General features: G+C 43.3%; 1 protein-coding gene across 2 annotated transcripts; it reads right to left on the reverse strand.

The window, feature by feature from the left end:
* Positions 1–359: 359 nt before the first annotated feature.
* Positions 360–27711, reverse strand: c10h11orf24 (chromosome 10 C11orf24 homolog). Of its 2 annotated transcripts, none has more exons than XM_069532508.1 (3): positions 27485–27711; positions 24279–24604; positions 360–1797 (listed from the first exon to the last, which is right to left on the reverse strand). In XM_069532508.1, the coding sequence occupies exons 2-3, from the start codon at positions 24442–24444 to the stop codon at positions 866–868; spliced, it is 1098 nt and encodes a 365-aa protein (XP_069388609.1). In that variant the 5' UTR covers positions 24445–24604; positions 27485–27711; the 3' UTR covers positions 360–865. The 2 variants fall into 2 exon arrangements, with proteins under 2 accessions (XP_069388609.1, XP_069388608.1); XM_069532507.1 differs by having other exon boundaries at positions 27418–27711.
* Between the last annotated feature and the right edge of the window lie 203 nt (positions 27712–27914).

The raw sequence follows: 27914 nt of genomic DNA on the forward strand, positions 1-27914 counted from the left end.
ACATACTCTATATGTGCGGGGAATGATCACCCTGCTGTCAAGGTGCGCAGATACTTTTTTAAGACACACTGGCTTGTCTGGCCACACCCTACGGTTTACCTATAAACCATATATTATCATGCTGCAACATGAGGCGATGGTGGTAGATGAATGACAAGAAAATGGGCCTGAGGATCTCATTATGGTATCTCTAGGATGGTTTCTGAAATTCAGCAGTTGTGCATTGCTCACCTGGTAGATTTTAACAGAGTGTTGCATTTATATTTGTGTGGAGTGTACAATCCAATATAGTCAAAATAACTGATAAATACATTCACCGTAAGAAACACTATTGAAATCAAATCTCTGGTATGGTCCTGTTCCCATGATTCAGTGCTTTTATTAGCATTACAGTATGACATTTTATAGAAAATAAGGGCAAAACCTCATCAAGATTTTCAACAAGTTTCCTTTTTTTGGACATGTTTCAGATAAATTTATCTAAAATCACATCAGACTCTTAAAACAGCTCTATGTGAAATTACTCCACAGCTGACTGTAAAAGTCAGCTTGGATCCAACAACAGCTGGACTAAGCAGCAATGTGAAGGAGATTATCTCCTGTGCTGAAGCCTGTTTGAAAGCTTTGCATCCACTCATAGAACCTAGTAACCAAGTTACATCCAGGTAACCAATCTTTTGGCTGCATTATATGGGGGAAAAAATTTAAGATGCCAAATTTTTCACATTAAAACAATCACAAAAAGGAGGCAAAACAACAAAGTGTTTTGTGGTGAACAAATGACTGTTGCTTAAAAGTCACTTCAATAACCAGTGTTACCAGCCTGTCTGAAATCTCCACAAGCTGTGCTTGGCTTCTTCCACCCTCATACCCCAGAGTCTGAGTACATGCCATTTATCAGGTAATCCACCTGGGTGTAGTCCTTCCTCCTGTAGCTCTCATACGCCTGTGTGATGAACACAGCCACTGCGACCAAGAAAAAGAGCAGGCCAAAGAGCAAGACAGCAAACAAAGACACTTTATCCACCAGCTGACTGGTCAGAGCAGCCCCTGCTACTTCTGCCACGGCAACACTTGTTTCCGAGACAGGCTCATTATGAATGGCAGGAGTAATAGCACTGTTAGTAGTTATGGTGTTAATTGTTGGCATTCCAGTATTTGGGGCATTTGGTTTTGGAATGGGTGCCAGTAAGGTTGGAGGTGTCATTTTTGTGCAGGTGGTTGTACTAATAACAGTTGCATTCTGACTTGTATGGGTGGTTGTTGCAGACTTTGTTGTTGTTGTAGGCCGTAATGTTGTTGTTGCTGCCTTTGTTGCAAATGTTGTTGTAGACTTTCTTGCTGTTGGAGTTGGAGATGCTGTTGTTGTAGACGTAGGAGTTGTTATGTCATTAATCACAAGTACAATGGCTGTGTTTACATTCCTCTCCGGCTGTGTAATACCAGTGGTTGTAATGGATCCAGTCTGAGCAGCCTGTGAGAGAGAGCCTGTGGGAGGATGTGCTACAGGCTGAGGGCCCATCGCTGGTAATGGAAGCTGGTGGTCTGGTAATAATGCCTGCTGATTGGATGGTGAGGATTTGGACAAATGGTTTCCTCCTGCAGATTGGTTGGGTAAAATTAAGGAAGCTGTCCTGTTATTGATTTTTTGTCCGACATGGGTTTGAGTGCTGGATGAAGACGGTGACTGATCCCTGTCTTGCTCTGAGATAGAGGTCAAACTCTTCAGTAGTGGGATGGTTTGTACATCACTGGTCTTCTGAGCTGCTACATTTTCACTAACACCACCATTGTCACCTGGGGAACCACAAAATTCATTAGTGACTTGACTCAAAGATTAGGGAAAAAGAACTACAAAAAATAACTGTTACCAACGTTAATGACAGCAGTGCTGAATTTTCCAAACTAAATTATCACACTGCAATTCAGCATAATCCTGAGGATGTTACTGGGTCACACAATGAGGTTAAACTATAAATCTATAAGTAGATTGTCTTATGTCAAAAAACTATAAATTAATTCAATTCAATTTTATTTGTATAGCGCCAAATCATAATATACATTATCTCAAGGCACTTTACCTAGAAGGTCAGGACCTTAAAATCATATTAAATATAGAGAAACCCAACAGTTCCCACAAAGAGCAAGCAGGGAGTGAGAAAGACCGGGAACACTTGAGCACTATCAGGTATCAGATCTGCCTAGTTAAAATGTAAACAACAGTGTAAAGACTATTAATTATTATTGATAACAGGCACAATTCATATCATAATTAATTACTGAGATATTGTAATTAAGAATAGTAATAACGTTAAAGGTGTTGTCCTGAGGTTCCAGGGTCAGAGATATCTGAAATGAGAAAGAAAAAGAGAGAGAGAGAATATGGGAGGACAAAGTGAAATAGTAATTGACATGTATTCAAATAAATAAATGAATGAATGTGGGGGGGCAGAGAGACAGAGAGAAGTGGAGAGGTGCTCAGTGCATGATGGGAGTTCCCCCAGCAGTCTAGACCTATAGCAGCATAACTAAGTGATGGTTCAGGACTCACCTGGTCCAGAACTAACTATAGGCTTTATAAAAATGGAATGTTTTAAGTTTAAATTTAAATGCTGAGATGGTATCTACCTCCCGAACCCAGAGTGGGAGCTGGTTCCACAGGAGAGGAGCCTGGTAGCTGAATGCTCTACCTCCTGTTCTAATCTTACAGACCCTTGGAACCACAAGAGAGCCTGTGTTTTGTGAACGAAGTGATCTATTTGGATAATATGGTGTTATCAGGTCTTTGATATATGAAGGGGCTTGATTGTTGAGGGCTTTAAATGTGAGGAGCAGGATTTTGAAATCTATTCTGAATTTTACAGGGAGCCAATGTAGAGAAGCTAAGACAGGAGTAATATGATTTCTCCTTCTAATTCCTGTCAGCACTCGTGCTACGGCATTTTGGACTAAATGGAGACTTTTTACTGATTTCCTGGGGCATCCTGATAAGGAATTACAGTAATCTAGTCTAGAGGTAACAAATGCGTGGACTCATTTTTCAGCATCCTTCTGAGACAGGATGTTTCTAATTTTGTTAATATTGCGCAGGTGGAAGAAAGCTGTCCTAGAGATTTATATGTTGGTCAAATGACATTTCCTGGTCCAACATAAATCCAAGGTTCCTCACAGTTGAGCTGGAGGCCAAGCTGACACCATCCAAGGTAATTATCTTTTCAGACAGTGATTCTCTAAGATGTTTAGGGCCAATTACAATGACCTCAGTTTTGTCTGAATTTAGAAGTAGTAGTCACCCAGGTGGACTCCTACCTGTTAAGTACGACTGCACCTTTAATCCCCACAGAGTTTTCCAGACATGACAACAGGATTGTGTGATCGATGGTGTCGAAAGCGGCTGTCAGATCTAGGATCACTAGGACAGCAGAGTCTTCTGAATCAACAGTTAAAATCAAATCGTTAAAAACTCTTAAAAGAGCTGTCTCAGTGCTATGACGGGGTTTGTAACACCACATTATGCAATAACAACAAATTATGTAATAAAACTTAAAAATGTAATACATTTCACTTCATTATGAAACAACACCATCATTATGTAATAATCTGACACATTTTGTAATAAACAATAACCACTTGTTACAACCAAGGTATACAGAATACCATCTCTGAACGCACAACATGTCGAACCTTGAAGCAGATGCTGCAGCAGCAGAAGACCACACCGGATGCCACTTCTGTCAGCTAAGAACAGGAAACTGAGGCTACAATTCAAACAGGCCAGCCAAAATTGGACAACAGAAGATTGGACAAACATTGCCTGGTCTGATGAGTCTCGATTTCAGCTGCGACATTAAGATGGTAGGGCGTTAACCATATAAACACCAGATGTTAGCAAATCCACTCTTTGGGAATCGCTTAAAGCCTTTTTGAGAGGAGAGATTATTTCATACACCACCTGGGAAGGAATAGAAAACAATGCCTTAAAGATCTTACAGACCAAATTCATCAGCTGGACTGTAAATATTCAACTGCTCCCACCCCTGAACTTTTAAAGGAGCAGTCAGCTCTGTAGACAGAGTTCGACTTGACGAGAAGATAAATAATGAGTTTAAAGTATTTTATTCCCTCTTTACACCTCTGAGGGGATCCATGACCCTTCTAGGCTAGAGTCATTTTTTCAGAGTATGGATTTGCCTCAAATAAGTTAAGCATTTATGAAACAATTGGAAGAACCTCAGATCTGCTCTTTACAGCATGCAGAATGCTAAAGCTCCAGGACCTGATGGTTTCACGGTCGAATTCCTTAAGAAATTTGGAGATAAGTTGCTGCCAATTTTACTCACTCTTTTTGAGGAATCCTTTGTTGAGGGCCAACTTCCACCCACATTCTCTCAGGCTTCTATCTCAGTTATATTGAAAAAGGGTAAAGATCCCCTTAGTTGTGTGTCCTACCGTCCGATATCACTCCTGAATGTGGACTGCAAATTGTTGGCCAAGGTCCTGGCTCACCGCCTAGAAGCTACCCTGCCCTCGATTATCTCTCCAGATCGAACTGGTTTTATTAAAAATCGCCTCTCTTTCATTAATATTCGTTGGCTTTTAAATATCATGCAGAACGCGGATCCCAATCAGCCATTACCCGAAGTAATTATCTCTCTGCATGATGAAAAAGGGTTCGATAAGGTCGAGTGGGGCTACCTTTTCCAGTGTCTAGAGAGATTTAAATTTGGTCCAAAATTCATATCATGGTTAAAACTGTTATATAAATCCCCAATGTCGTCAGTACGCTCTAATAATATCGACTCCCAATATTTCCCGTTGCAACGTGGCACGAGAAAAGGATGCCCTTGTTTGTCACCCCTTTTATTCGTGATAGCTATCGAGCCTCTCGCAGAATCGCTGCGCTCCTCACCTGAGATTCGCGGCATATTAAGGAGTGGAAAAGAACATAAGTTATCACTATATGCTGTTGTTATATGTTAGGGATCCTCAGAATACTTTATCATACATTATGACTACACTGGATCATTTTACCAAGCTTTCTGGATATAAGATCAGTGCTTCAAAAAGTGAGCTTTTCCCTGTCAACTCTGCTGCACAATCACTCTCTTTTAATTCCTGTCCTTTTAAGGTGACTACTGATAAATTCACATTCTTGGGTATAATTGTAACTCAAAAAATCTCAGATCTCTTTAAACTTAATTTTACTACTCTTCTAGAGCACACCAAGATGGCCTTCGACAAATGGTCTTTTCTTCATATTTCATTAGCTGGCAGAATTAACCTAATAAAAATGAACATATTACCCAAATTCTTATACTTGTTCCAAACTATACCAATCTTTATCAAAAAATCTTTCTTATCACATCTCAATAAGATCATCTCTGACTTCATTTGGGATAAGAAACCAACTCGTATCTGTAAGGAATTTTTACAAAGACCCAAATCAGTAGGTGGGATGGCTTTACCTCATTTCCAATTATACTATTGGGCAAGTAACCTGAGAGCCTTGGCTTACTGGCTTCAAACCTATGCCAACAACGAAGCTCCTGCCTGGGTCCAAATGGAGACTGATGCGAGCCTCCCATTATCCCTCCCAGCCCTGTTGTATTCAGCAATGCCTATCACACCACGTCGTGCATCTATTGCCCCCCTAGTCTACCAGTCTCTGCGTATATGGGCACAGGTGCAAAAACACTTTGGTTGGCAGGCTGGCTCACTTTGTTCCCCAATTGTGGCAAACCATCAGTTTCTCCCCTTACTTGAGCATGATTCTTTCTTAGTCTGGTGTGAGAAAGATATTATCTCATTTAAAGATCTGTACATAGCAGGTATTTTTACCTCATTTGATCAGCTCAGAGCAAAATTTGATTTACCAAAATCTCACTTCTTAAGATTTCTACAGGTCCGAGATTGGATTCGTAACCAAACTAGTTAATTTCCTGCAATCCCTGAACAACAGCCCATGGATACTTTGTTCTCAACAGTCCCATCTAACAAAGGCATAATAACTGCTATATATATGAAACTCTCATCTTTATAGACTGCATCTCTCGACGTATTGAGAGAAGCATGGCAGGCTGATCTGAATTTACAAATTACAGATACTGAATGGTCAGATATATTTACAAGGATACACTCTTCATCAATTTGTGCCAGACATGGACTACTTCAAAGTAGCACACAGACTGCACTTGTCAAAAGCTAGAATCGCGAAGATGTATCCAACAACTGATGATTCGTGTAACAGATGCAATTTTTCACCTGCAACGAAAAGCTTGTTCCTATACTTCTGTATGTATATGTTTCATTTTCAATTGTGAAAACCAATAAATAAAGTGGGAAAAAAAAAGAAAGTTTCTGACATGAAAATTGTGTTTTCACTCACTCTGACTCTCAACACCAGCAACCAGGGCTGCGTGCTCAGGACAACATTAAAAAGAGAAACACGCAAGAGGGAAAATGGAGCGCTTTCTTGTACGGAGCAAACCACCAACCACCAGTGTAGAGACTTCCGACAACCGAAAGAAAAGAGGAAAAAAACTGTCAGCAGACAGTATCATGAAAGTTACCTGTCCTATGGCTTCAATTGGACCAGGGATGTCAACAATTCTCAGCCCGAGTGTGTCGTTTGTCGGGAGAAGTTAGCTAATGCAAACATGGTTCCAAGCAAGCTAAAGAGGCACTTGGAAACCAAACATCCCTTCAATGTTGAAAGAAACTTGGCTTTCTTCAAAAGAGCGCACAATCTGAACCAGAGGCAGCAAGACCGTTTGTTGGATTGTGTGAAAGTGTCTGAAAAGGCAATGGAGGCTAGTTACTGTAGAGTTAGGTAGTTCTAACAGAGAAATAAGTATGCAGAGAGGTTTCCAGCGTGTGCACTTGAAGCTTGACTTTATTCAACCCCTTTTCCAACCTCCCAAGCCTAACCACCAGGGGGCAACATCATATCCTGTGTCATATAAATCCATTAACACTACATCCCCCTTTCTAAGACCAGTTGTACTGATGTTTCTAAATAACAAATACCTAACACACTTCTGTACTGTAACAGACTATATTATCAGTTGTACTGATGTATCTAAATAACAAATACCTAACACACTTCTATACTGTAACAGACTATATTAAAATGATTAACTGTTCCCAGTCTCTTGAACTCCTGTTAACTGATTCAAAAGAGTATCTTTCCTGAACTATCAGTATGAACCTTGACTGGCAAACTGAACTAAGAAGGTGGGGTAGACTGCCCCAACCTCCTACTGAGTGTGGGGGTTTATTCTGCCCCGTAGAAATCACTCAGTCTTACCAGGGGTGTCTGCTATTTACCTACATAGTCTTTTAGGTACCCTGGGGGTTGTCGCTCTCTTGCAGGGTAGCGTGCCAGAGGCTCAGGACTGCCTGGCTGAACTGGGTCCTGCTCTGCTTGATCTGGACTCACTGGCCAACCAGTGAGTTGCTCCGGCACTGGTAGGACAGTCTGCACTGCTGGCGCCACTGGAGTAGTGACAAGGTGATTTCGATTGCGGCGCAGGATCCCTCTGGGAGTGTCTATGACATATGACCTTGGTGCTTCCGCCTGTCTTATCACTGTCCCCTTCTCCTTTGTATCCTTTACCCAGACATGGTCGCCTGGTGTCAGACTTGTGAGATGTTGAGCTCTGTGTCTTTTGTTGAAGTTCCAACTCATTCTCTGTCGCTTCTTCTGCTCCTCCCTTTTGAGCTGGGTTATGTCAGTCCAGCCAGGGTTCAGAGATGAGAGAGTGACCGGAACTGTTGTTCTGAGCTGCTGGCCCATTGACAGCTGTGCTGGACTGTACCCACAGCGCGTTCTGCCTCTCCATTGCTCTGAGCGTATCTGGGGCTGGACGTTGTGTGTGTGAACCCCCACTGTGTAGCGAACCTAGTGAAGTATTCAGACGCAAACTGGGGTCCATTGTCTGTCATGACCTCCGTGTCTGGCGAAGATGGACTTGCAATGTTCCACTACTGCCACTGAGGTTGTTGATGTGAGTTTAGCTACTTCAATGAAACGGGAAAAATAATCTATCACCAACAGGTACTGGTTATCATTCCACTGAAACAGATCAGCACCCACCTTTGCCCATGGTCTATCAGGAAACTCAGAAGGAAGCAGTGGCTCTCTGGGATTGACTCTTTCTTTTGCACATGTGTCGCAGCCCTCGACCACTTTCTGAAGCTGTGTACACAGTCCCGGCCACCAGACAGATTGTTTGGCTCTTTCACGACACTTTGCTATGCCTTGGTGTCCTGCATGCAATTTCTGTATTATGTCTGTCTGTAACGGCTTGGGGATAACTAGCCTACATCCACACAGTAGTAAGCCATTCTCCACTGATAGTTCTTCCTGAACCTGTCTATATGGTAGGTAAGCTTTGTCTATTGTGGATTTGTCTGGCCAGCCCTCATTACAGTACCTTTTCACCTGGCTCAGAATTCCATCACGTTCCTGGTGTACCTTTATTTCTTGCAGCCTCTTTTCTGTAGCTGGGAGGGTTGACATGACCATGTTTACATAGAGGTTGACTTCCTCCTCCTGCTCCGGCTGCCCTCTGTCTCTCAGCGGCGCCCTTGACAGCACATCTGCTGTGGCCAACATCTTGCCGGCCACATGGGAGATAGAGAAGCTGAAAGCCATCAGCCTCATTCTGAGTCTTTGAATGCGTGGGGGGAGCTCATCCAGGTTCTTGGAGCCTAGTAACGGAACCAGAGGCTTATGGTCCGTTTCCACGTGGAACCTGATGCCCACCAGGAAGTCCGCGAAACGCTCGCACGCCCATGTGATGGCTAAGGCCTCTTTTTCTATCTGGGCGTACCTTTTCTCTGTGTCTGTGAGTGCTCTGGAGCTATATGCGACTGGCTTGAGGAGGCCCTCCTCCTGTCTCTGGAGTAGCACGGCTCCCAGTCCGAATGATGATGCATCAGCTGAGACGACCGTCTCCGCTTTTGTGTTGTAGAGTACCAGCCCTGGTGGTGAACTCAGCTCCTTTTTGATGTTGTCGAATGCTCTTTGTTGATCAGGTCCCCACTGAAACATGTTTTGCTTCTTTAACAGGTCCCGGAGTGGCTGTGTCTTTTCTGCTAAATGAGGTAAGTACTTTCCCAGGTGATTCACCATTCCGAGGAATCGTCTCACTCCACTCACATCGTCCGGCTCCTCCATGTCTATCACTGCTCTCACTTTGTTTGGGTCTGCTCTAACGCCGGCTGCATCTATGATCTGTCCGAGAAACTTGACATGGCTTTTAGAGAATTCACATTTCTCACCTCTCAGCGTGACGCCTCCCTCCTGCAGTCTCCCCAACACCGCCAGCAGTCGTGTGTCGTGTTGGGCCTGTGTGTCTCCGTACACAAGCACGTCGTCCATCTGACACAGGACGCCGTCGAGTCCCTCCAACATCTGGGACATTCTCTTCTGGTAGTGTTCAGGTGCAGAGGATATGCCAAAGCAGAGGCGGTTAAAGCAAAACCTCCCAAAGGGAGTGAGGAATGCTGTGAGGAGGGCGGACTCCTTGGCAAGGGGAATTTGCCAAAACCCTGAATTAGCATCGATTTTAGAAAATACTTTGGCGCCCTCTAGCTGTCCAAGTGTGTGTTCGACTGACGGGAGCATGTGTCTCTCCCTCTTGACTGACTCATTCAATCTTGTAAGATCCACGCAGATGCGCACCTCATCTTTGCCTGGTTTCGGCACAGTGACCATTCCGGCGCACCAGTCTGTGGGGTGTTCAACCCTTAATATCACCCCTAATATCTTCCATGCGTGAGAGTTCTTTTTTCACCTTGGACATGAGAGGCAGTGGTATTCGACGAGGGGTTGATATGGAGAATGGTTTGGCGTCTGCTTTAAGCTCTATCTTGTATTCCCCCTCCATCTTGCCTAGCCCTTTGAACAGTTTGGGAAACTGCTCCTTGACTCTCTCGACTGAGTCTAGTGCCACTGTGTCTATTCTAGCCACTAGCCCTAGTGCCTGTATAGCTGGACGTCCCAGCAGGCTATACTTCAGACCTGGGACTACATACACATCCTGTGTAGTGCTTTTACTGTCAGTTCCTATGGTAGCAGTGAACTTTCCCCTCACCGTGATGGGTGTCTGACCTGGACCTTGTAGCACCCTCTTTGCGTTCTCTAGCTCTGGAAACTGCCCCTTCTGAAATTCATCTTCCGATAACACTGTCACATCAGCCCCCGTATCTATTTTGAATACTGCTGTGTGCTCATTCACATTAAGGTTGATTAACCAGGGTTCACCATCTGAGGTGACTGTGCCTAGGAAAGCAATTCCCTCCTCATCTGACTCAGCTGTGTTGACTTCATTGAGAACTCCTGCCCTGCACACTCTTGCATAGTGACCCTTTTTCTGACACTGGTTACATGCTACGTCTCTAGCTGGGCACTGGTTTTTGCTGTGTGCTGGCGTTCTACCACACCACATGCACCGTGTCTGGTTACCTGGCTGTGTGTGATAACTGCTATTGTCATTTGTTCTAACCTGCATTTTCTGCTGTCTTCCTCTGCCTAAGCTGAACTTGTGTTTTGCTTGAACACTCTTCAATAAGTCCTGTTGCTTTTTCACCCGTTCGCTCTGACGCGCTCGCGTCACCGCTCTCTCCAGCGTCAGCTCCGAGTCCAATTGAAGTTGCTCCGACAGCTTTTTATCGCGCAAGCCAACGACCAGTCTGTCCCGGACCATTTCATCATGCAGCTGCCCGTAGCCGCAGTGCTCAGACAAGCAATGGAGTGAAGTAATAAAACTGTCCACAGTCTCCCCTTGCTCCTGCTGTCTTTGGTTGAATTTTGCACGCTCAAAAATTACATTTCTCCTCACCACGAAATGTCCCTCTAGCTTCTGCTTGACAGTTATGTACTCGCTAGCTTCTTCCTCCGTCATACGAAGTGAAGTGACAATATCTTCTGCTTCATCCCCCATAGTATAGATCAAAGTGTTCACCTGGTTCTCCTCTGATTGTAGTTCTAGACCCGATGCAATCCGAAATCTCTCGAATCTCCGAATCCATCTGGGCCACTCTTCTGGCTTTGTGAAATCAAACTTGGGCGGCGGGGGAATCTGGAACCGCTCCATTTCTGTTGTCCCACTGCCACGACCGTTAGCTATAACCACGAGTCACGTTAACTATGCTAGCTAGCTAAACTCAAAACTTAAAAACTCAAAACTGACTAAGATGGACGTGAGTCCTCTCCAGGTAGGTCAGGAAAACAAAACCTCGTGTTCACCCGACTTGAGTAACTGGAGTCTTCTGACACCATGTAGAGTTAGGTAGTTCTAACAGAGAAATAAGTATGCAGAGAGGTTTCCAGCGTGTACACTTGAAGCTTGACTTTATTCAACCCCTTTTCCAACCTCCCAAGCCTAACCACCAGGGGGCAACATCATATCCTGTGTCATATAAATCCATTAACACTACAGTTACATGCAAGCGGAGCTCATCACAAAGCAGAAGAAACCTCACACAATAGCGGACAAACTCATCCTCCCAGCTGGCAAAAAAATTGTAGGTGTAATGCTGGGTCCAGATGCCGCAAATTAGCTATCCAAAGTGCCGTTGTCTGATAATAAAATCAAAAGAAGAATCGACGACATGTCAGAAGACATTGAGCAACATTTGACAGAGAAACTGCAGGCGAGCAGCAGATTTTCCATACAAATAGACGAATCCACCGACATAAGTGGGGCTGCCCAACTTCTGGCAAACGTCACATATGTTGATGGTGACTCTATCAAAGAGAATTTTTTCTTCTGCAAAGAAATGGAAAGCCATACTACGGGAGAAGAAATATTCAGGGTAACTAATAACTATTTAAAAGAGAACAGTCTGACCTGGAATATGTGCGTCAGTCTTTGCACAGATGGCACGGCAAGCATGACGGGGAGAGTGAAAGGATTTATTGCTAAGGTAAAAGCACAAAACCCACATATTGTGACAGACCACTGCATTTTGCATCGAGAGGCATTAGTTGCCAAAACCATGCCCCCGGAGTTGACTGAGGTGCTGAATCAGGCTGTGGAGATGGTGAATTACATAAAATCAAGGCCCCTGAAATCTCGACTCTTCTCCCAGCTGTGCGCCAAGATGGGAGCCGACCACCAAAGCCTGATCCTCCACACAGAGGTACATTGGCTGTCACGGGGGAAAGTCCTATCCCGTCTTTATGAGCTTCGGGAAGAGCTTTTAGAATTTTCATGTGAACACGCTGTCCCACATAAGGACAAGCTCATGGATGAGAGGTGGTGTGCCAGGCTGGCTTACCTTGCAGACATATTTGAGCATCTCAAAGAGTTAAACGCCAAGCTTCAGGGCAGGAATGAAAACATTTTATCATCCACAGACAAGATTCTGAGGTTTATGGGCAAACTTATCCTGTGGCGCAAGGCTTTGGAACAGGGCTCCATGGACATGTTCCCGCTGGCATCTGCTGCGCCACAGGCAGCTAGGGAGCGCGCTGTATATTATGAACACCTTCAGACCTTAAAAGAGAGGTTTGAGCGCTATTTTGCACGTGTGGCTGACATCAAGGACTATGACTGGATCCGAGACCCATTCAACCAGGAATCCTCAACAGAAAAGCTCACTATGAAAGAGAGAGAGGAGTGCGTAGAGCTCCGTGTGGACCGCACACTGAAAACTCAAATTTAGTGAGCTCCCACTGGATCAGTTTTGGTTGGCTTCTGCATCGGAGTACCCAAGCATCTCCCACCACGCGATTGAGCAACTTCTTCTTTTCCCCACTACCTACCTGTGTGAGTTGGCGTTCTCTACCCTGATTTACATGAAGAACAACAGGAGGTCACGGCTCTCTGTTGAACAGGACTTGGGAGTGGCCCTCTCCTCAGTGCCACCAAGGATTAAAAAAATCTGCGCGCCCCGACAGGCACATGTATCTCGTTAATTTTTAAGTAGGCAAAATATTTACAGTAGCACATGTTTCAATGCTGATTGCTGAAATGTTATATTTATAATTTGTAGTTCAGGACCATGGACAATGCACCTTCCTTGCATTGACAGTTCTCTGTGCTTAAGTTTTTTGAGTTTCTTTGCCTCATTTTCAATTTTGTGACCTATCTGGTGTAAATGAGTGTGTTGCTGCTTTGATGAAGCCTAATTTGATAAAGTTTCAAGTTAATTTCTGAAATATTTCATTAATAAATATTTCATGAGTAATATAGTTGTCTTTGTCACATTTTATTTGGCATTAGTAAATAATTATGCACATTTACAGATATTATACATGATATGAGTGATAACACGTGTTATAAGGGCCAAATTTTGCACAACAGGTGTGCCTTGAGATTTTGACTTGTCCTTTGGTGTACCTTGGGCACAAAAAGTTTGGGAACCACTGATCTACTGTACTCCACAGAGCCCTAAATTCTTGGTGCCAGGACAACAACCTCTATCTCAAAGTCAGCAAAACAAAAGAGCTGATCGTGGACTACAGGAAGAGACAAGGAGTAGAACACGCCCCCTCTCCATCAACAGGACTATGGTGGAGAGAGTCAACAGCTCCAGGTTCCTCAGGGTTTACATCATTGATGACCTGACCTAGACTCACCACACAGACTGGATCAGAAAGATGGCCAGACAGTGGCTCTTCTTCATCCGCATGGCCAAGTATACATCGCCGTTGCCATGGCCAGATCCTGAGTGGCACCAAAGAAACAAATCTTTGTATGTGCTGCCCTTGGCAGTGCACAGTTGGTCACTACAGTCCAGCCACTTTTCAGCTCCGTTTCCAGAAGGAAAGCCAGAAAACCCCAGATCACTAGCCAGCAGTGCAAGACAATGATACATGGGAGCAAGAGTGACTAAGGAAGAGGAATGTCGACACCGATGTAGTTGGTGATCAAACATCACCCAGATCACAGAAAACAGATAGTGGTACATGATCTGAGGGCCATCAATGCCATTGTAGATGCTGAGACACCCATCATCCCAGACCCTCACACATTGCTCTCAAATATCTTGCCGAATGCATGTTGGTACACAGTGATTGATCTGTGTTCATCCAAATTCACAGCATCTATTCGCTTTCACTTATCAGTGACAGTAATACACTATAAACATGTAACTATGGGGCACTCAGTAATCCTGTACACTTCTCAGCAATTACATGCCTTACTCACTAGTCCATGGTTCGTTTTAACCAAAGCTAGGAAAACAGGCTATGAATTCATCTTTTCAGCACCTGAACTCACCATTGTAACATAGTAAATCTATCAACACTGTAGATGGTGCCCCACATGACTCTATCCAGGAGATGGTTTTGTGCGTGCCAGTAAGGACATGTATAATGACCTCACACTGTTCATGGATGGTTCCTGTTTTAGAGGCGCTACAGGAAATCAGGGAGGCTATGCTGTCATTCAGTGAAATGAAGATACCTTTACAGCAGCATGTAAGTTTGGGCAAGGGAAACACCTTCATGTATATACAGACTCAGCCTATGCATACAGTGTGTGTCACATACATGGTGACATCTGGAAACAATGCAATGCACCTACCAACAACTCTTGCAATTATCAAATGCTCAGCTCATCAAAAAAGACATTCCCTTGTAGCCAAAGGCAATAATCTGGAGGATGAAGCAGCAAAAAGAGCAGCAGGGGGCCCCAGTATGGGTCCATTATTAGAAGCTGAGGATTATGCACCCATCACCACTCTCTACTCCCTAATAATGGCACAGGGCCCAGTGGATGTTCATAAGAAAGGGTTATGGGTAAAAAGGGGTGCAATAACAAGCTTAACTGAATGGAGGAATTACTTTTAGTGCTATTGTCTATGAGGTCACAGACTAACACATCTAGCCCCACATGAAATGTGTACTGGAAGACCAATGCCTGTGCCATATTTCAGGGGTCCATATGAAGGACCTCTGCTTGAGCAGAGAAAAATAACTAATAAGTTATCTGCAGCATTTAACTCGATTCATAAAAAGTTATATTTCAACAGGTGAAAGGAGCTATGGAGGAGAGAGACACTGCCATCCCAGAGACATTACAACTGATAAGTCTTGGAGAATCTGTATGTGTCAAGTGTTCAAAAAAGTGGGACCAACCCAGACGAGAGGGTCCATACAAATTAATCTTAGCAACCTACGACCTGAAAAGTGGAAGGTAAGAATGTCTACTTCAACCTCAACCACTGCTGCAGCGCAAACAACCCAAAAAGAACACACAGAGCATGCAGATGAGAGCCACTCCCTGGGCGAGAAGGGGATGGTGACACCTCCCCACGAGAAGGTAGATGAAAAGCCCACAGGGTGAAAGGCGATCACAAAGACTGGCCGCTAGAAGGGACAGTAGGGACACATCAAGTAGCTTGCCACAAGATTGCATGGTGACAGAACCAGTTAAAGAGCAGCAACAGTAATAGCAGTAAGACAGAGTAAATTATCACCCAATGAGGTGACAGACATTATCTGTCAGTTCAAACAGACATGACCAAACATTGACATTAGGCCTAGCAGGAATTAAAGTGGACAGCTTTCCAGTGAATGAGCAATGCAATGCTGAAGGGGTACAGAGATAAAGGTTAATTCTGAAAACCAATGTAGAGCGATTAATATCGGACGGTCAGATGTGAAAGCAGCCGCATGATGAGTCTTACCCCATCAAAAGCAGTGTGAGTATATGAGAGGGAAGTCATGACTTATTTGAACAATGGAGAAAATTTGGGAACATTACATGTTTTATTAATGGATGAAATTTTCAGCTCAACAAATAAGAAAAAAATATTCAAAATGAACTCCTCAGGTGAAACCCTTCCTAGGTTTGATGTATGTGAAATGAGTCTGTTTTGCAAATTGTGTAATAAACATGACAAGGGGTTATAGTAAATGGTATGATGAACCACATGCATGCCCAAAGTATCTCTCAAGAAAACTTGAGTCCTGGATACCACCAATAGTCGTTCTCACAAAAGGAACAATCTTATACGTTTTGTATAGCGTGAGGACAAGGAGTGTGTGGAGCTATGTTAAATGAGATGGATTCTCATGTACAGTACAATGTTACAGGAAATCATTGAAGTAACAAATTCATTCTTATGACCCAAACAGAATACAAATGTTTGCAACACAACAGGAAAAGCAGCCATTCCAAACAAATAGCAAATGGGAACAAACAGCACTAAATGGTTATTATCTCACATCCCATTGTAGTGATATACTGTTACAAAACTTTCCAATACCCACCTTGATAAAAGGCACACGACCATAGGCAGATGTTTTCTGGTTATGTGATAATGATAGACCAATAAGAGTGGTATTACCATTTAATTGTATGGTGATATGTGCACCTGTTATGTTAATTGGACAGGTGACAGTATTTGGCTCTCTATCACCACAGACAAATAGAACCAAATGGAATTTTGAGGGAGGCCACAGTGGTAAATGGACTAAAGATGACCTAGTTCATGTAGCCTGGAATCAGGAACTACATGGCATGCCATCCCAACACCAAGTGATTGGGGAAGATTGGATCGTTTCAGGACAGGCTGCAGGTCTACTATCTGTTATAAATGCAAAATATTTTGCATGAAATAGTAGATGGGTAAATTACCTGTTGTACAATCAACAGAGACTTATTAATTGGACTATATCAGCCATAGACTTAATACAGGAAGAAGGATATATCTCTAGAGTGTTCTCTGAATTTCTAAGACAGATAAAATCATTATAGTGTATACAGTGATTTCAACATTCATGTAGATGTTGCCAATGACAGCCTTAGTTCGGCATTCAAATCAATAATAGACATGATTGGTTTCACCAAACATGTGAATAAACTCACTCACTGTTTGAATCACTCTCTTGATCTTGTTCTAACATATGGCATATGTCAGACCATTTTTTAATTACATGTGAATTTAGAATTATTAATTAAACCTGGACAGAAATTCTATTATAGTCGGTGTTTATCTGATAAAACTGTGAATACATTTAAAGAACTGCTTCCTTCTAGACTTACCTCTCAGCCATGTGTCAGTACAATACAGGAAAGTTATCAAAACTTTACCCCCACATTAGTTGATAACTTTGTTAATAGTACAGCAGCCTCATTAAAAACAAACCTTGACGCTGTCGTCCCGCTAAGAAAGAAGGTAATCAGAGGAGATTAGCTCCGTGGTATAATTCTCAAACACGTGTTTTAAAACAGACATCAAGGAAACTAGAGAGGAAGTGGCATTCCACCGATCAATATGACTTTCACCTAGCCTGGAAGGATAGCCTGATAAATTACAAGAAAGCACTTAGATTATTCATTATTTATAGAGAAAATAAGTATAACCCCAGGTTCCTCTTCAGCACTGTAGCCAGGCTGACAGAAAGTCACACCTCTACTGGCCCATCTTTCCCTCTAAACCTAAGAAGCAATGATTTCATGAGCTTCTTTACAAATAAAATTATAACCCTCAGGGATGAAATCCACCACCCCCTCCCAACGAATAGCACATACATAGATACATTGTCTGGTCCTGAAACCATAGCACCAGATTTTAGAACCATTTTCTTCTATTGATCTTCCTGAACTGACCTTATTAGTTTCATCACGTAAACTAACCAATTGTCAATTAGACTCTGTCCCAACTAGACTTTTTAAGGACATTTTTCGCCCTGATTGACAGTTCCATATTAAATCAGATTAACATGTCTCTGTGTACCACAAGGTAGCTGTTATTAAACCTCTGCTTAAAAAGCCTACATTTGGTCGAGAGGTTTTAGCTAATTATAGACCCATATCCAACCTGCCCTTCATTTAAAAAATCCTAGAAAAAGCTGTTACAAACCACCTGTGTGATTACTTATATAGTAACGGTTTGCTGAAAAATACCAGTCAGGATTTAGAATCCATCACAGCACAGAAACATCACTATTGAAAGTCACTAACAACCATTTTATTGCATCAGATGATGGACTTGTCTCTGTACTCGTCCTGTTGGATCTTAGTGCAGCATTATGATAAAGGAATATTTACTGTGTGCCTAACAACTAAAACATATTTACTGTGTGTTTATATATCAAAACTGGCTCAATTTTTGTATGTAATTGCTAGTTGTTCCCTAGTTGTTAGTTTTAACTATGTACATGCAAGCCCACTGGGCATAGGTCCTATTGTTACTTTTGTATAGGTACTTGTACAAACAAGATACTTAATTACTGCATGAATCATGTTGCCACAGTAAAATATGCACATGTGTGAGCCTGGTTTTTATAACTGTAAGATGTCATCCCAACAAAAGCTGTCAATGATTAATGATGCATCTAGTGGTTTATTATACTTTTCGTTTTTGTTTGACTAGTTAGTCCCAAAGAGGGTTGTAGAGAAATTCGGTATTAATTTTTTTTTTAAATACCTACATTTATTCTTTACAAACTGTGTATCCAATATGTGCCTGTGTTCAGAGAGCATCAGAAGCCCAAAGCTAAGCTGTAGTCGGACAGAAAATTAAGTCTTACGTTACAGCTAACAAGATAATGAGACTAGATCCGGAACAATGGTAAGATAACAAGGCAATAAAGATAAGAAAAACCTGAACCTGCTGCAGCTGGTAGCCTTTATTTAGCACAGGAATGACTGAGCATAATATAGGAAGTTTTGTCAGGGTTGTACAGGTAACCAGTGACTGATTATAGTAATAAAAAAACAGTTATTTAGAGTCAAAATCTACAAAGAAAGTATGACACTACTAGATTCGCGACAAATCAGAAGCTATAACCTAGGAAGGAGGTGTGAAAACCACCACCCAAACAGGCAATGAAACATATAAAACAAGAGGTTTGAAGCTCAGGCTTCAGTTAAGTTCATGAGCCAAATCGGGTTTATTGATTGTGAAAGAAAAAACTCTACTGCATTGAACTCTGATCATCTCCACTGAAAAATCAACCTTGACAAGACTCAGCAACTTTTCTTTCCAGGGGAGTGCTCCCCCACCCATGACCTTACTTTCACCATCAACAACTATGTGGAACCTGGGTGTGACACTCGACAACCAGCTCTCCCTTATTGCCAACATTGTCACAACATCTCAATTGTGTAGATTCATGCTGCACATCAGGAAAATACGTCCCCTTTTCACTTAGAAGGCGGCACAGGTTCTGGTCCAGGCTCTTGTCAAGCCTAGACTACTGCAACTCCCTCCTGGCTGGTCTGCTTGCTAGTGTTACCCGACCTCTGTGGCTCATTGAAAATGCAGCAGCTCGACTGGTCTTCAACTTACCTAGGTTATCTCACATTACACCGCTCCTCCCCACTCCCATCACTGGTTACCAGTGGCTGCCCATATCCATTTTAAGACACTAGTACTTGCGTACTGTACTCCGCACGGATCAGGCCCAGTCTACATCCACATTTAATTTAACCTTACACCCCAGCCCATCCACTCCACATCAGCCAATCGACTTGCTATTTCCTCACAGCGAGGGACACCTAGCCACTCAACAAAATCACGACTGTTTGCTGTCCTGGCTCCCAAATGGTGAAACAAGCTCCCCATTGAGATCAAGCCAGTAGAAAGTCAACACATTTTCTGCTGCAGGCTAAAAACACATATCTTCTGACTACACCTTGGTTAAGAAGATGATGGTTATCTCTGATGTTGAAATGAAAATAAAAAATAAGTTGAACTTATATATTGCACTTACATGCAGCACTTTGTAGTTTGGCTTTTTTGAAGCTTATGTACTTACATGAATCTTGCTGTTTTGTTTGTAGCCTTAATGGCTGAATGCAATTATTGTAAGTCGCAAATTAGGTTGAGGATTTGAGCTGTGATAAATGACCCATCTTTCTTTTTTATCATAAAAGAAGTCCTTAACTGTTGACTATTGGTCAGCATTGGCCTAGTAAGCTTCAGGATGATTTCACACTGTAGAGGGCATGTTGCATTTTTAACCCATGAGATCCTAAATTTTATAAATTTGGTAAGAAATGCTGATGTGTTCCATTAGAGTATGGACATGTAAATTGGTTTACAGCTCAATTAAGTATGAACATCTATGAGATACTACTTTATTCTGGCAGTGGTATCGACATCCACTGACATCCTGGTGTGGTTACAAGCTACACAGCGGCTGACAAAAAACAAGAAAAAAACATCAGATGTTTTGTTTGATCTGCTTTTGACAGGTTGTATACATCAAGATGGCGGCGCGTGTAGACGCAGCGACCACCCACGCTCCCGAAAATGCAGTGTTTCGTTTATTTAATAAGTGTTTGTCCGAAAGTTTGTCGTGTTCGTCTCGTCCGTATGCGTTGGATTACAAGTACAGCCAACAGGCTCTGCTAAACATCCGTAAAAGCAACAATAACAACGTGTCGGACACTACAACAGAGAAAACAATCAAGGAGCTTGGACTACTTCGCCAGCCCTGGACTACAACGGACCCACACCGGACTACACCGGACCCACACCAGACTACAGCCCCGATCAGGAGACGTCGGAAGCGGTGTGCGAGAGTGCAGAAGAGGGGCAAGCGTGGAGGTATCCGAGCCAGGCTAGCCCAACTCGCCCAACCATACCATCCATCATCATGGCCAACGTAAGATCCCTGGACAACAAAATGGACCACATACAACTGCTGAGATCAGCGAACCGGACAGTGAGTAACTGCTGTGTGCTTGTCTTCACTGAAACATGGCTAACTGACAACATCCCCGACTCTGCTGTACATCTTGAGCAGCTAACATGCTATCGAGCGGACAGAGCCCACGTTAACGGGTGTAAACAACGCGGTGGAGGAGTCTGTGTTTACATTAGTGACGCGTGGTGCCAGGACGTTGTGGTAGTATGCAGACACTGTTCACCACTGGCGGAGTTTATGATTCTAAAGTGCCGTCCTTTCTACCTGCCGAGGGAATTTACTGCGGTTTTGATAATCGCGGTTTATATCCCTCCAACCTCCAGCAGCAGTGACAGGAATGCGGCACTCTGTGAATTATATCAGGCCATCAGTGAACAACAGACAGCACACCCAGATGGATTCACTATCGTCGCTGAAGACTTTAATCATGCCAATCTTAAAACACTACTCCCAAAACTTCACCAGCATGTTAATTTCCCAACAAGGGAGAAAAACACCTTGGACTTGGTTTACACCTCACACAAAGGTGCATACAAAGCCTCCCCCCTCCCCCACATCGGACTTTCTGACCACATCACTGTTATGCTAATGCCAGCATATCGGCCCAGAGTGAGAGTGGAAAAACCGGTTCGGAAAGAGATTTCAGTGTGGCCGGAGGGATCAATGAGTGCTCTTCAAGACTGTCTTGCGACAACAGACTGGGACATGTTCAAGCAAGCAGCCACTCACAACAGCCTCATTGACAATGAGGAGCTCACAGACACTGTTTGCTCTTACATCCGCAAATGCATAGATGATGTGACCCACACAAAGACCATCATCACTCGGGCTAACAAGAAGCCATGGCTGACAGGAGCTGTCCATCAGCTGCTGAGGGCTAGGGACAAAGCCTTCAGAGCCGGGGATAGGATTGGCCTAAGAACAGCGAGAGCCAGCCTGTCCCGTGGCATCAAAACAGCTAAACAGGACTTCACAAAAAAGATTACAAGCCACTTCAAGGACAGCAGAGACACGCGCAGCCTGTGGCAGGGCATCCAGACCATCACGGATTACAAGCCTGCATCACAGACCTGCGACGACAACACCTCTCTGCTCAACGACCTCAACAGCTTCTTTGCAAGGTTTGAAGCAACCAACAACACAAGCCCACAGAAAACTCCACCCCCCCCCACGACCAGGCTCTATGCCTGTCTGCAGAAAGTGTGAAGAGGGCACTTTCCACTATCAACCCCCGAAAAGCAACAGGCCCAGACAACATTCCAGGCCGTGTACTGAGGGACTGCGCAGAGGAGCTTAAGGATATCTTCACAGATATCTTCAACACTTCTCTGAGTCAAGCTGCTGTTCCATCACATTTCAAGACCTCCATCATCATACCTGTACCAAAGAAACTGGCTCCATCCTGCTTCAATGACTATCGCCCTGTGGCACTTACCCCCATCATAATGAAGTGCTTTGAACGGCTAGTCATGTCACACATCAAGTCCATCCTCCCCCCCACCCTGGACCCCTTTCAGTTTGCATACTGGGCCAAACGTTCCACAGAGGACGCAATCTGCTCTGCTCTCCACCCAGCCCTCACCCACCTGGAAAAAGCAGACTCACATGTGAGAATGCTTTTCATAGACTTCAGTTCAGCGTTTAACACCATTATCCCACAACAACTCATCTGTAAACTGGACCAGCTGGGGCTCAACACCTCCCTTTGCAATTGGGTGTTGGACTTCCTCAGCGAGCGGCCACAAGCAGTACGAGTCGGCAACAACATCTCGAGCAGCATCACACTGAGCACAGGGGCCCCACAAGGCTGTGTGCTCAGTCCCCTGCTCTTCACCCTGCTGACTCACGACTGCACACCTACCTACAGCACCAATCACCTGGTAAAGTTTGCGGACGACACTACTCTGGTGGGTCTCATCACCAAGAACGATGAGACCTACTACAGGAAGGAGGTCAACCTCTTGACCACGTGGTGCAGAGACAACAACCTCCTGCTGAATGTCAGCAAAACAAAGGAGATTGTGGTTGACTTCAGGAGAAGACACACTGAACACCCACCACTGACCATCGATGGTGCTGCTGTGGAGCGAGTGAGCAGCACCAAATTCCTGGGGGTGCACATCAGTGAGGACCTCTCCTGGGCCACCAACTCTGCATCACTGGCGAAGAAAGCCCAGCGGCGCCTCTACTTCCTCCACAAGCTCAAGAAAGCAAAAGCCCCCACTCCCATCCTGAACACATTCTACAGGGGCACCATTGAAAGCATCTTGTCAAGCTGCATCACTGTGTGGGGCAGTAGCTGCACTGAATACAGCCGAAAAGCACTGCAACGCGTGGTGAACACAGCTGCTAGGATCATTGGTGCCCCACTCCCTTCCTTGCAAAGCATATACACCACCCGCCTCACCCGGAAAGCCACCTCGATTGCGAGGGACACCAGCCACCCCGCACACAGCCTTTTCAGCCTCCTACCCTCTGGAAGAAGGTATAGGACCCTTCGTTCCCGCACCACCAGACTCAGCAATAGCTTCATCCACCAAGCTGTCAGGAAGCTAAATTCTCCCCACTCACTCCCCCCAGCCATATCCGACAGTCTGACAACAGGCTGAAACCCCCCCCCCCTCCAAAAATCACTCAGGACTCTGAAACAAACTGTCTCTGCACTTTATCACTTTTTATCACTTATCACTTTTACCTCTTTTAACTTGCACTGCTAATACTTTTATCTATGTATGTTCTATTTAGTGATATGTTATGTTAAGTTATGTAATGTCTTGTCTGTATACTGTATATTAGTTAGCTCCAAGTAATGTTTATCTGTTGTTTATCTGTTATGCCTGTGCACTTTATATGTTTCACTGTGGGGAGAGTGGGAAACGTTCTTTCGACTGCTTTGTATGTTAACATGTGAAATAGTTGACAATAAAGCTACTTTGACTTTGACTTTGATCAGCACAGAACATCACCGACACTCAACTACCTGCCGTCACATACAGCAGGTAGTTGTATATGCTGACATATACGGAGTCTGATGCCGTTGTTGGGCCACAAACATAACCCAGGACTCCCCCCACCCAGGTAACCACCTATTCACTCTGCTGCCCTCTGGGAGGCACTACAGGTCTACTAAGAGCCACACCTCCAGATTCCTAAAAACGTTTTTATCCATCTGCTACAAAAGAACTGAATTCACAGTAGCACTATGAACTGAGCGTGGGTCTGTGCAGTTTCACTGGTAATGTGCAATACTATATTAACCTGGTGTAAGTGCTATACTTATTTATCTTGTAATCATCTATGCAATATCTATTTATTTTTTTAACATGATGAGTTGTTGGTCAATCTTTGAGCTTTCTTTTCTTTTAACTGTTTTCATTGTTTCTCTTTATAGTCTCTTTGTACCACTGAGAGGAGTTGCAGTTTCATTGACAATAAACGCTTGAATTGAATATGGTAAAACCCAGCACTTAAATATAATGTAAAACCTACAAGAATGCATCTTAAATAAAGAAATATCTGTCATATTAATGTCTGTTAACAGCGTCCGCTTTGTTATGAAAAGTAGATGCATCTTTGATTGTGTGAAATACCTCAGGCATTTCTGACTTTTTTTAAACACTTTATATAACCACAGCTTCTTATCTAAGCTCATACTCACATGCAGTGGAGCAGTTGGTTTGTGTTGTGTTGTGCTGGGTCAGGGGTTTGTCTGGAACGGCAACACCTTTGGGTAGTCTTGAGGAGGAGGAGACGAGCAGCAGCAGGCAGAGGAGGTGAAGACACACCAGAGAAGTCAACTGAAATGCCAGGGGATACAGGTACATGATGGACAGGGAGGCACTCACTCACTCAGTCACTCAGAGAGAGATACACACACACACACACGCACACACACGCACACACACGCGCACGCACACGTAATTCTCAGCTGAAATGGGAAGATGGAGACCAGGAGTAGGTGAAAGCAGCATCCATACTCTGGACCTAAAATAGACAACACAAGCATGTATCAACAGCTGCTCCTATATAAGAGGTGTGTTATAGAGTAGATCTAACCTACCGTAAATGATACCTGATACATATCTAAAAAAATTAATAAAATAGAAATTTTCTAAGGTAAATTTGCAGGTGTCTGAATATTTCAGGTCAATGTGATATTTCCTTTCTAATATGTTTGCATAAATCTTCACAATTTCATTTTCGCTTTGTTATTCTGGAATGTTGAATGTATCATGATGAGGGATTTTACCATAGGTTTTTGCCAAAGCACAGTGGGAAAAAGTGAAGGCCTCCGAATAGCTAAGTTTGGTCTATATCAGGGTTTTCATTTACTTTTATTTTAGCACAAAGTAAGCACAAGGAAACATCTGTTACCAGCTCTGAAAACAATCACAGGTATGTGACAGATTTTTATGAAATGTGCTCCTTTGGTCGTACAAGAAACCAATGGAATCGGATTTCCATGCATATCAGAAGCTCTTTTCCAGCTTCACATTTATCTTATCAGTTTATTATGCCCAATATATAAATCACAGCATTATGAGTGATTATTACAAATAAAGTTGAATTCAATAACACCCTTTGAACCATGACCTTCTGTTTGGTAGATAACCTGCTCTAACTTCTGATCCACAGATGCCCGTGTCAAGACAAGCGGTATATTTCTAGCATGTTTCCATTACTGTAGGTCTATGGATCAGTAAAACAACATCCAAAGGACATTACAAGAGCTACAGTACCCAACATGTCAACACCAGTATCAAACTGTATTCAGTCTGTCATGAAGTGTGAACAAAGGTTTTTTTACAAGACCTCAGTAATGTTCACTTTATCCAAAATACCTTTTCCACTGCGTACACTTTGCCTTCTATTCCTGCACCAACCTCCACAAGATATTCTAAGAATGGTGATGCCATGTTTCAATGGAATTGATGGTCAATGGGTGTTGCTTTTATACTGCTGGATCTCTTATCAACAACTTAACCTGATCCGGAGCAGGTTAGAATCTTCAGCAAAATTTACCAGGGTGATTCACAAGAAGTGAACGAGCTACGTAGGATTAAAAACCCTGAAAAAAAACCTGAAGTTATCCTGATAACTGCAGGTTGAGAACCGAACTCTGTACCCAATTGAATTGCATTTACTGATTCACGGTAAATTAATTGGTGCCAAATTTCAGTACCTGTGAATGCGCATCTGTGTGAAAGAGTACGCATATGTGAGTGAGAGTGAAAGAGAGTATACATTAGGTAAAGAGAGAGAGAGAGCAAGACCATGTGACTCACACCTGGAACATGATCAAGCCAAGCTTAATTCTGATCAGTACACACAGTCAGGACAATGGCGAGTCAGGTGCGAGTCAGGTGTCACAGCCTGGACTAGGCGCCACCAAGGCAGAAACCCAGAGAGCTATAAACAGTTCCACAATGATCACTTACAGTGTTCATTTTGGTCTTTTCATACATGTTTGTACCATAAAAAAAGTATTTTTTTACCCACTGTAGATAAATCATCGTTAAAAATATGCACCTTGCAGAGGGACACATATAGAAAACTATGCAACACTACAACAATCCGTTTTTACACAAAATAAACAATCAGTGAATGCACACAGTCCGAGTTGTCATAGTTACACAGGGTACTTTATTCACTCCTTCAACTGACACAGCTGCAACAAAGCACCTAGTCCTCTTAAAGTAGAAATACACAGCACGTTAAATTTTCCTGATTTACCTTGTTACATGTGTCATGTTGACAACACACTCGACACAGTTCAGACAGATCATCTGTTGATTACTCACAGATAAACAACCCTTGCAATACAGAAACTACGAAAAACAAACACCGGCGTTTTCTTATGAGCATTTGGCTTATTTTCATTGGACTGAACCTCATCATCGAGAAGATCAAGCATATCTTTTAAAATCACATCTGCTGACTTAAACGAGAAGCAAGAGTAGGAGGACACATGAAGTCGGTAGTCAGTAGGGTTAGGGTTAGAGTTAGTCTGTGTAACTCTGGCAAATTATAATAATAATAATAAAACTATTTTGTATTGTGTAGTTTCACGAACAATGTGTGTGGTGATACAGGCAATTAAGGATACTTAAGGAAACATCATTAAAAATAAAAGTGCCGTTTTGGGTCAATATCATCTTCAGACAAAACCACTTAGTTGTGGGGCTAAATATGAATGTGAGTAAAATCCCACCACGGGAGTAGATTCGCTGTGCTCCACATAAACACGTCTAACGTAATGGCGATGGCGCTGTTAATAAGTAAAGAGTAGTAAGTTAAGAGTAAAAAACGCTTGATTCAGGTGAAGCGCACCGAACAATTCAGCGACTCCTTGGCGTAATAAGGTCGTCATCAGGCCAGAAGCTCTAACTGCTTCGGCACGTCATTTGGAATCCATTCCAAGATTTTTGTACAATATTTATTATTTTACCCAAAATGAGTTCATATGAATAATCATCACGTTCACCTACACGAGGGACGAACAAAGAACCAACATGTTATTAGTTACACCACAAACTGCGAACAACGTCATAACGCAGCTTAACGGCGACTGAGACATGTCCAACACCACCAAAGCTCGTTGAAATTCCAGTAAACTGGGTAGTGTGTACTGAGTTAGCGTTAAATGTCGAATACACGTCTCTCCCTTTACAGATAGCACAGTTAAGATCCACACATAACTTATGCAAACAACCGGTTTCTTTCAGGGCGGTTTAGCCGGTTGATTGAACGAACCCGCTGACAGGCTAGCTACAACCAACGGAATTTGGGGAGCTTACCATCCGTCCGCTGTAATATGTGTATAAATAAACAGTCGTAGAGAGATAGCTAGACTGAACAGCTCACTGCTTCCAACCGGAAGTCGACGTTGCTTTTTCTTCTTCTTCTTCTTCTTCTTCTTCTGCTTCTGCTGCTGCGTCTACTGCTGCTGCTTCTTCTGCTGCTGCTGTTGCTGCTTGCTCTGCTGCTGCTTCCTTCTACTGCTACGGCTTCTGCTGCTGCTTCTTCTTTTTGTTGTTTACTGGCGGATGGCACTTAGAGTTTAAGGTGCATTAACGCCACCTACTATGCTGGGGCCAGTCGCGTATAGCCGTAGAGGACTGTCAGCCAATCAGATTGCAGCATGCTGTGTCCCGTCCCTCCGGTGCTGCTGAACGCGCTGCAGAAGCCTTGTGAGACAGGGGAGTGGGTTTGATTCCCACTAGAAGCAAATATAGTTTATGTTTTCTTGATTTGATCAAATGTTTTGAACTTTATACAATTAAAATGGTATTTA

The sequence above is a fragment of the Paralichthys olivaceus genome, chromosome 10, assembly GCF_024713975.1.
Source record: "Paralichthys olivaceus isolate ysfri-2021 chromosome 10, ASM2471397v2, whole genome shotgun sequence".
NCBI classification, from domain to species: domain Eukaryota; kingdom Metazoa; phylum Chordata; class Actinopteri; order Pleuronectiformes; family Paralichthyidae; genus Paralichthys; species Paralichthys olivaceus.

Coding starts and splice junctions, on each gene's coding strand:
- c10h11orf24 (XM_069532508.1), bottom strand. CDS start 24,444: ATGTACCTGTATCCCCTGGCATTTCAGTTGACTTCTCTGGTGTGTCTT. Junction 1,798..24,278: donor AACCAACTGCTCCACTGCAT/GTGAGTATGAGC, acceptor GTGGTTCCCCAG/GTGACAATGGTGGTGTTAGT.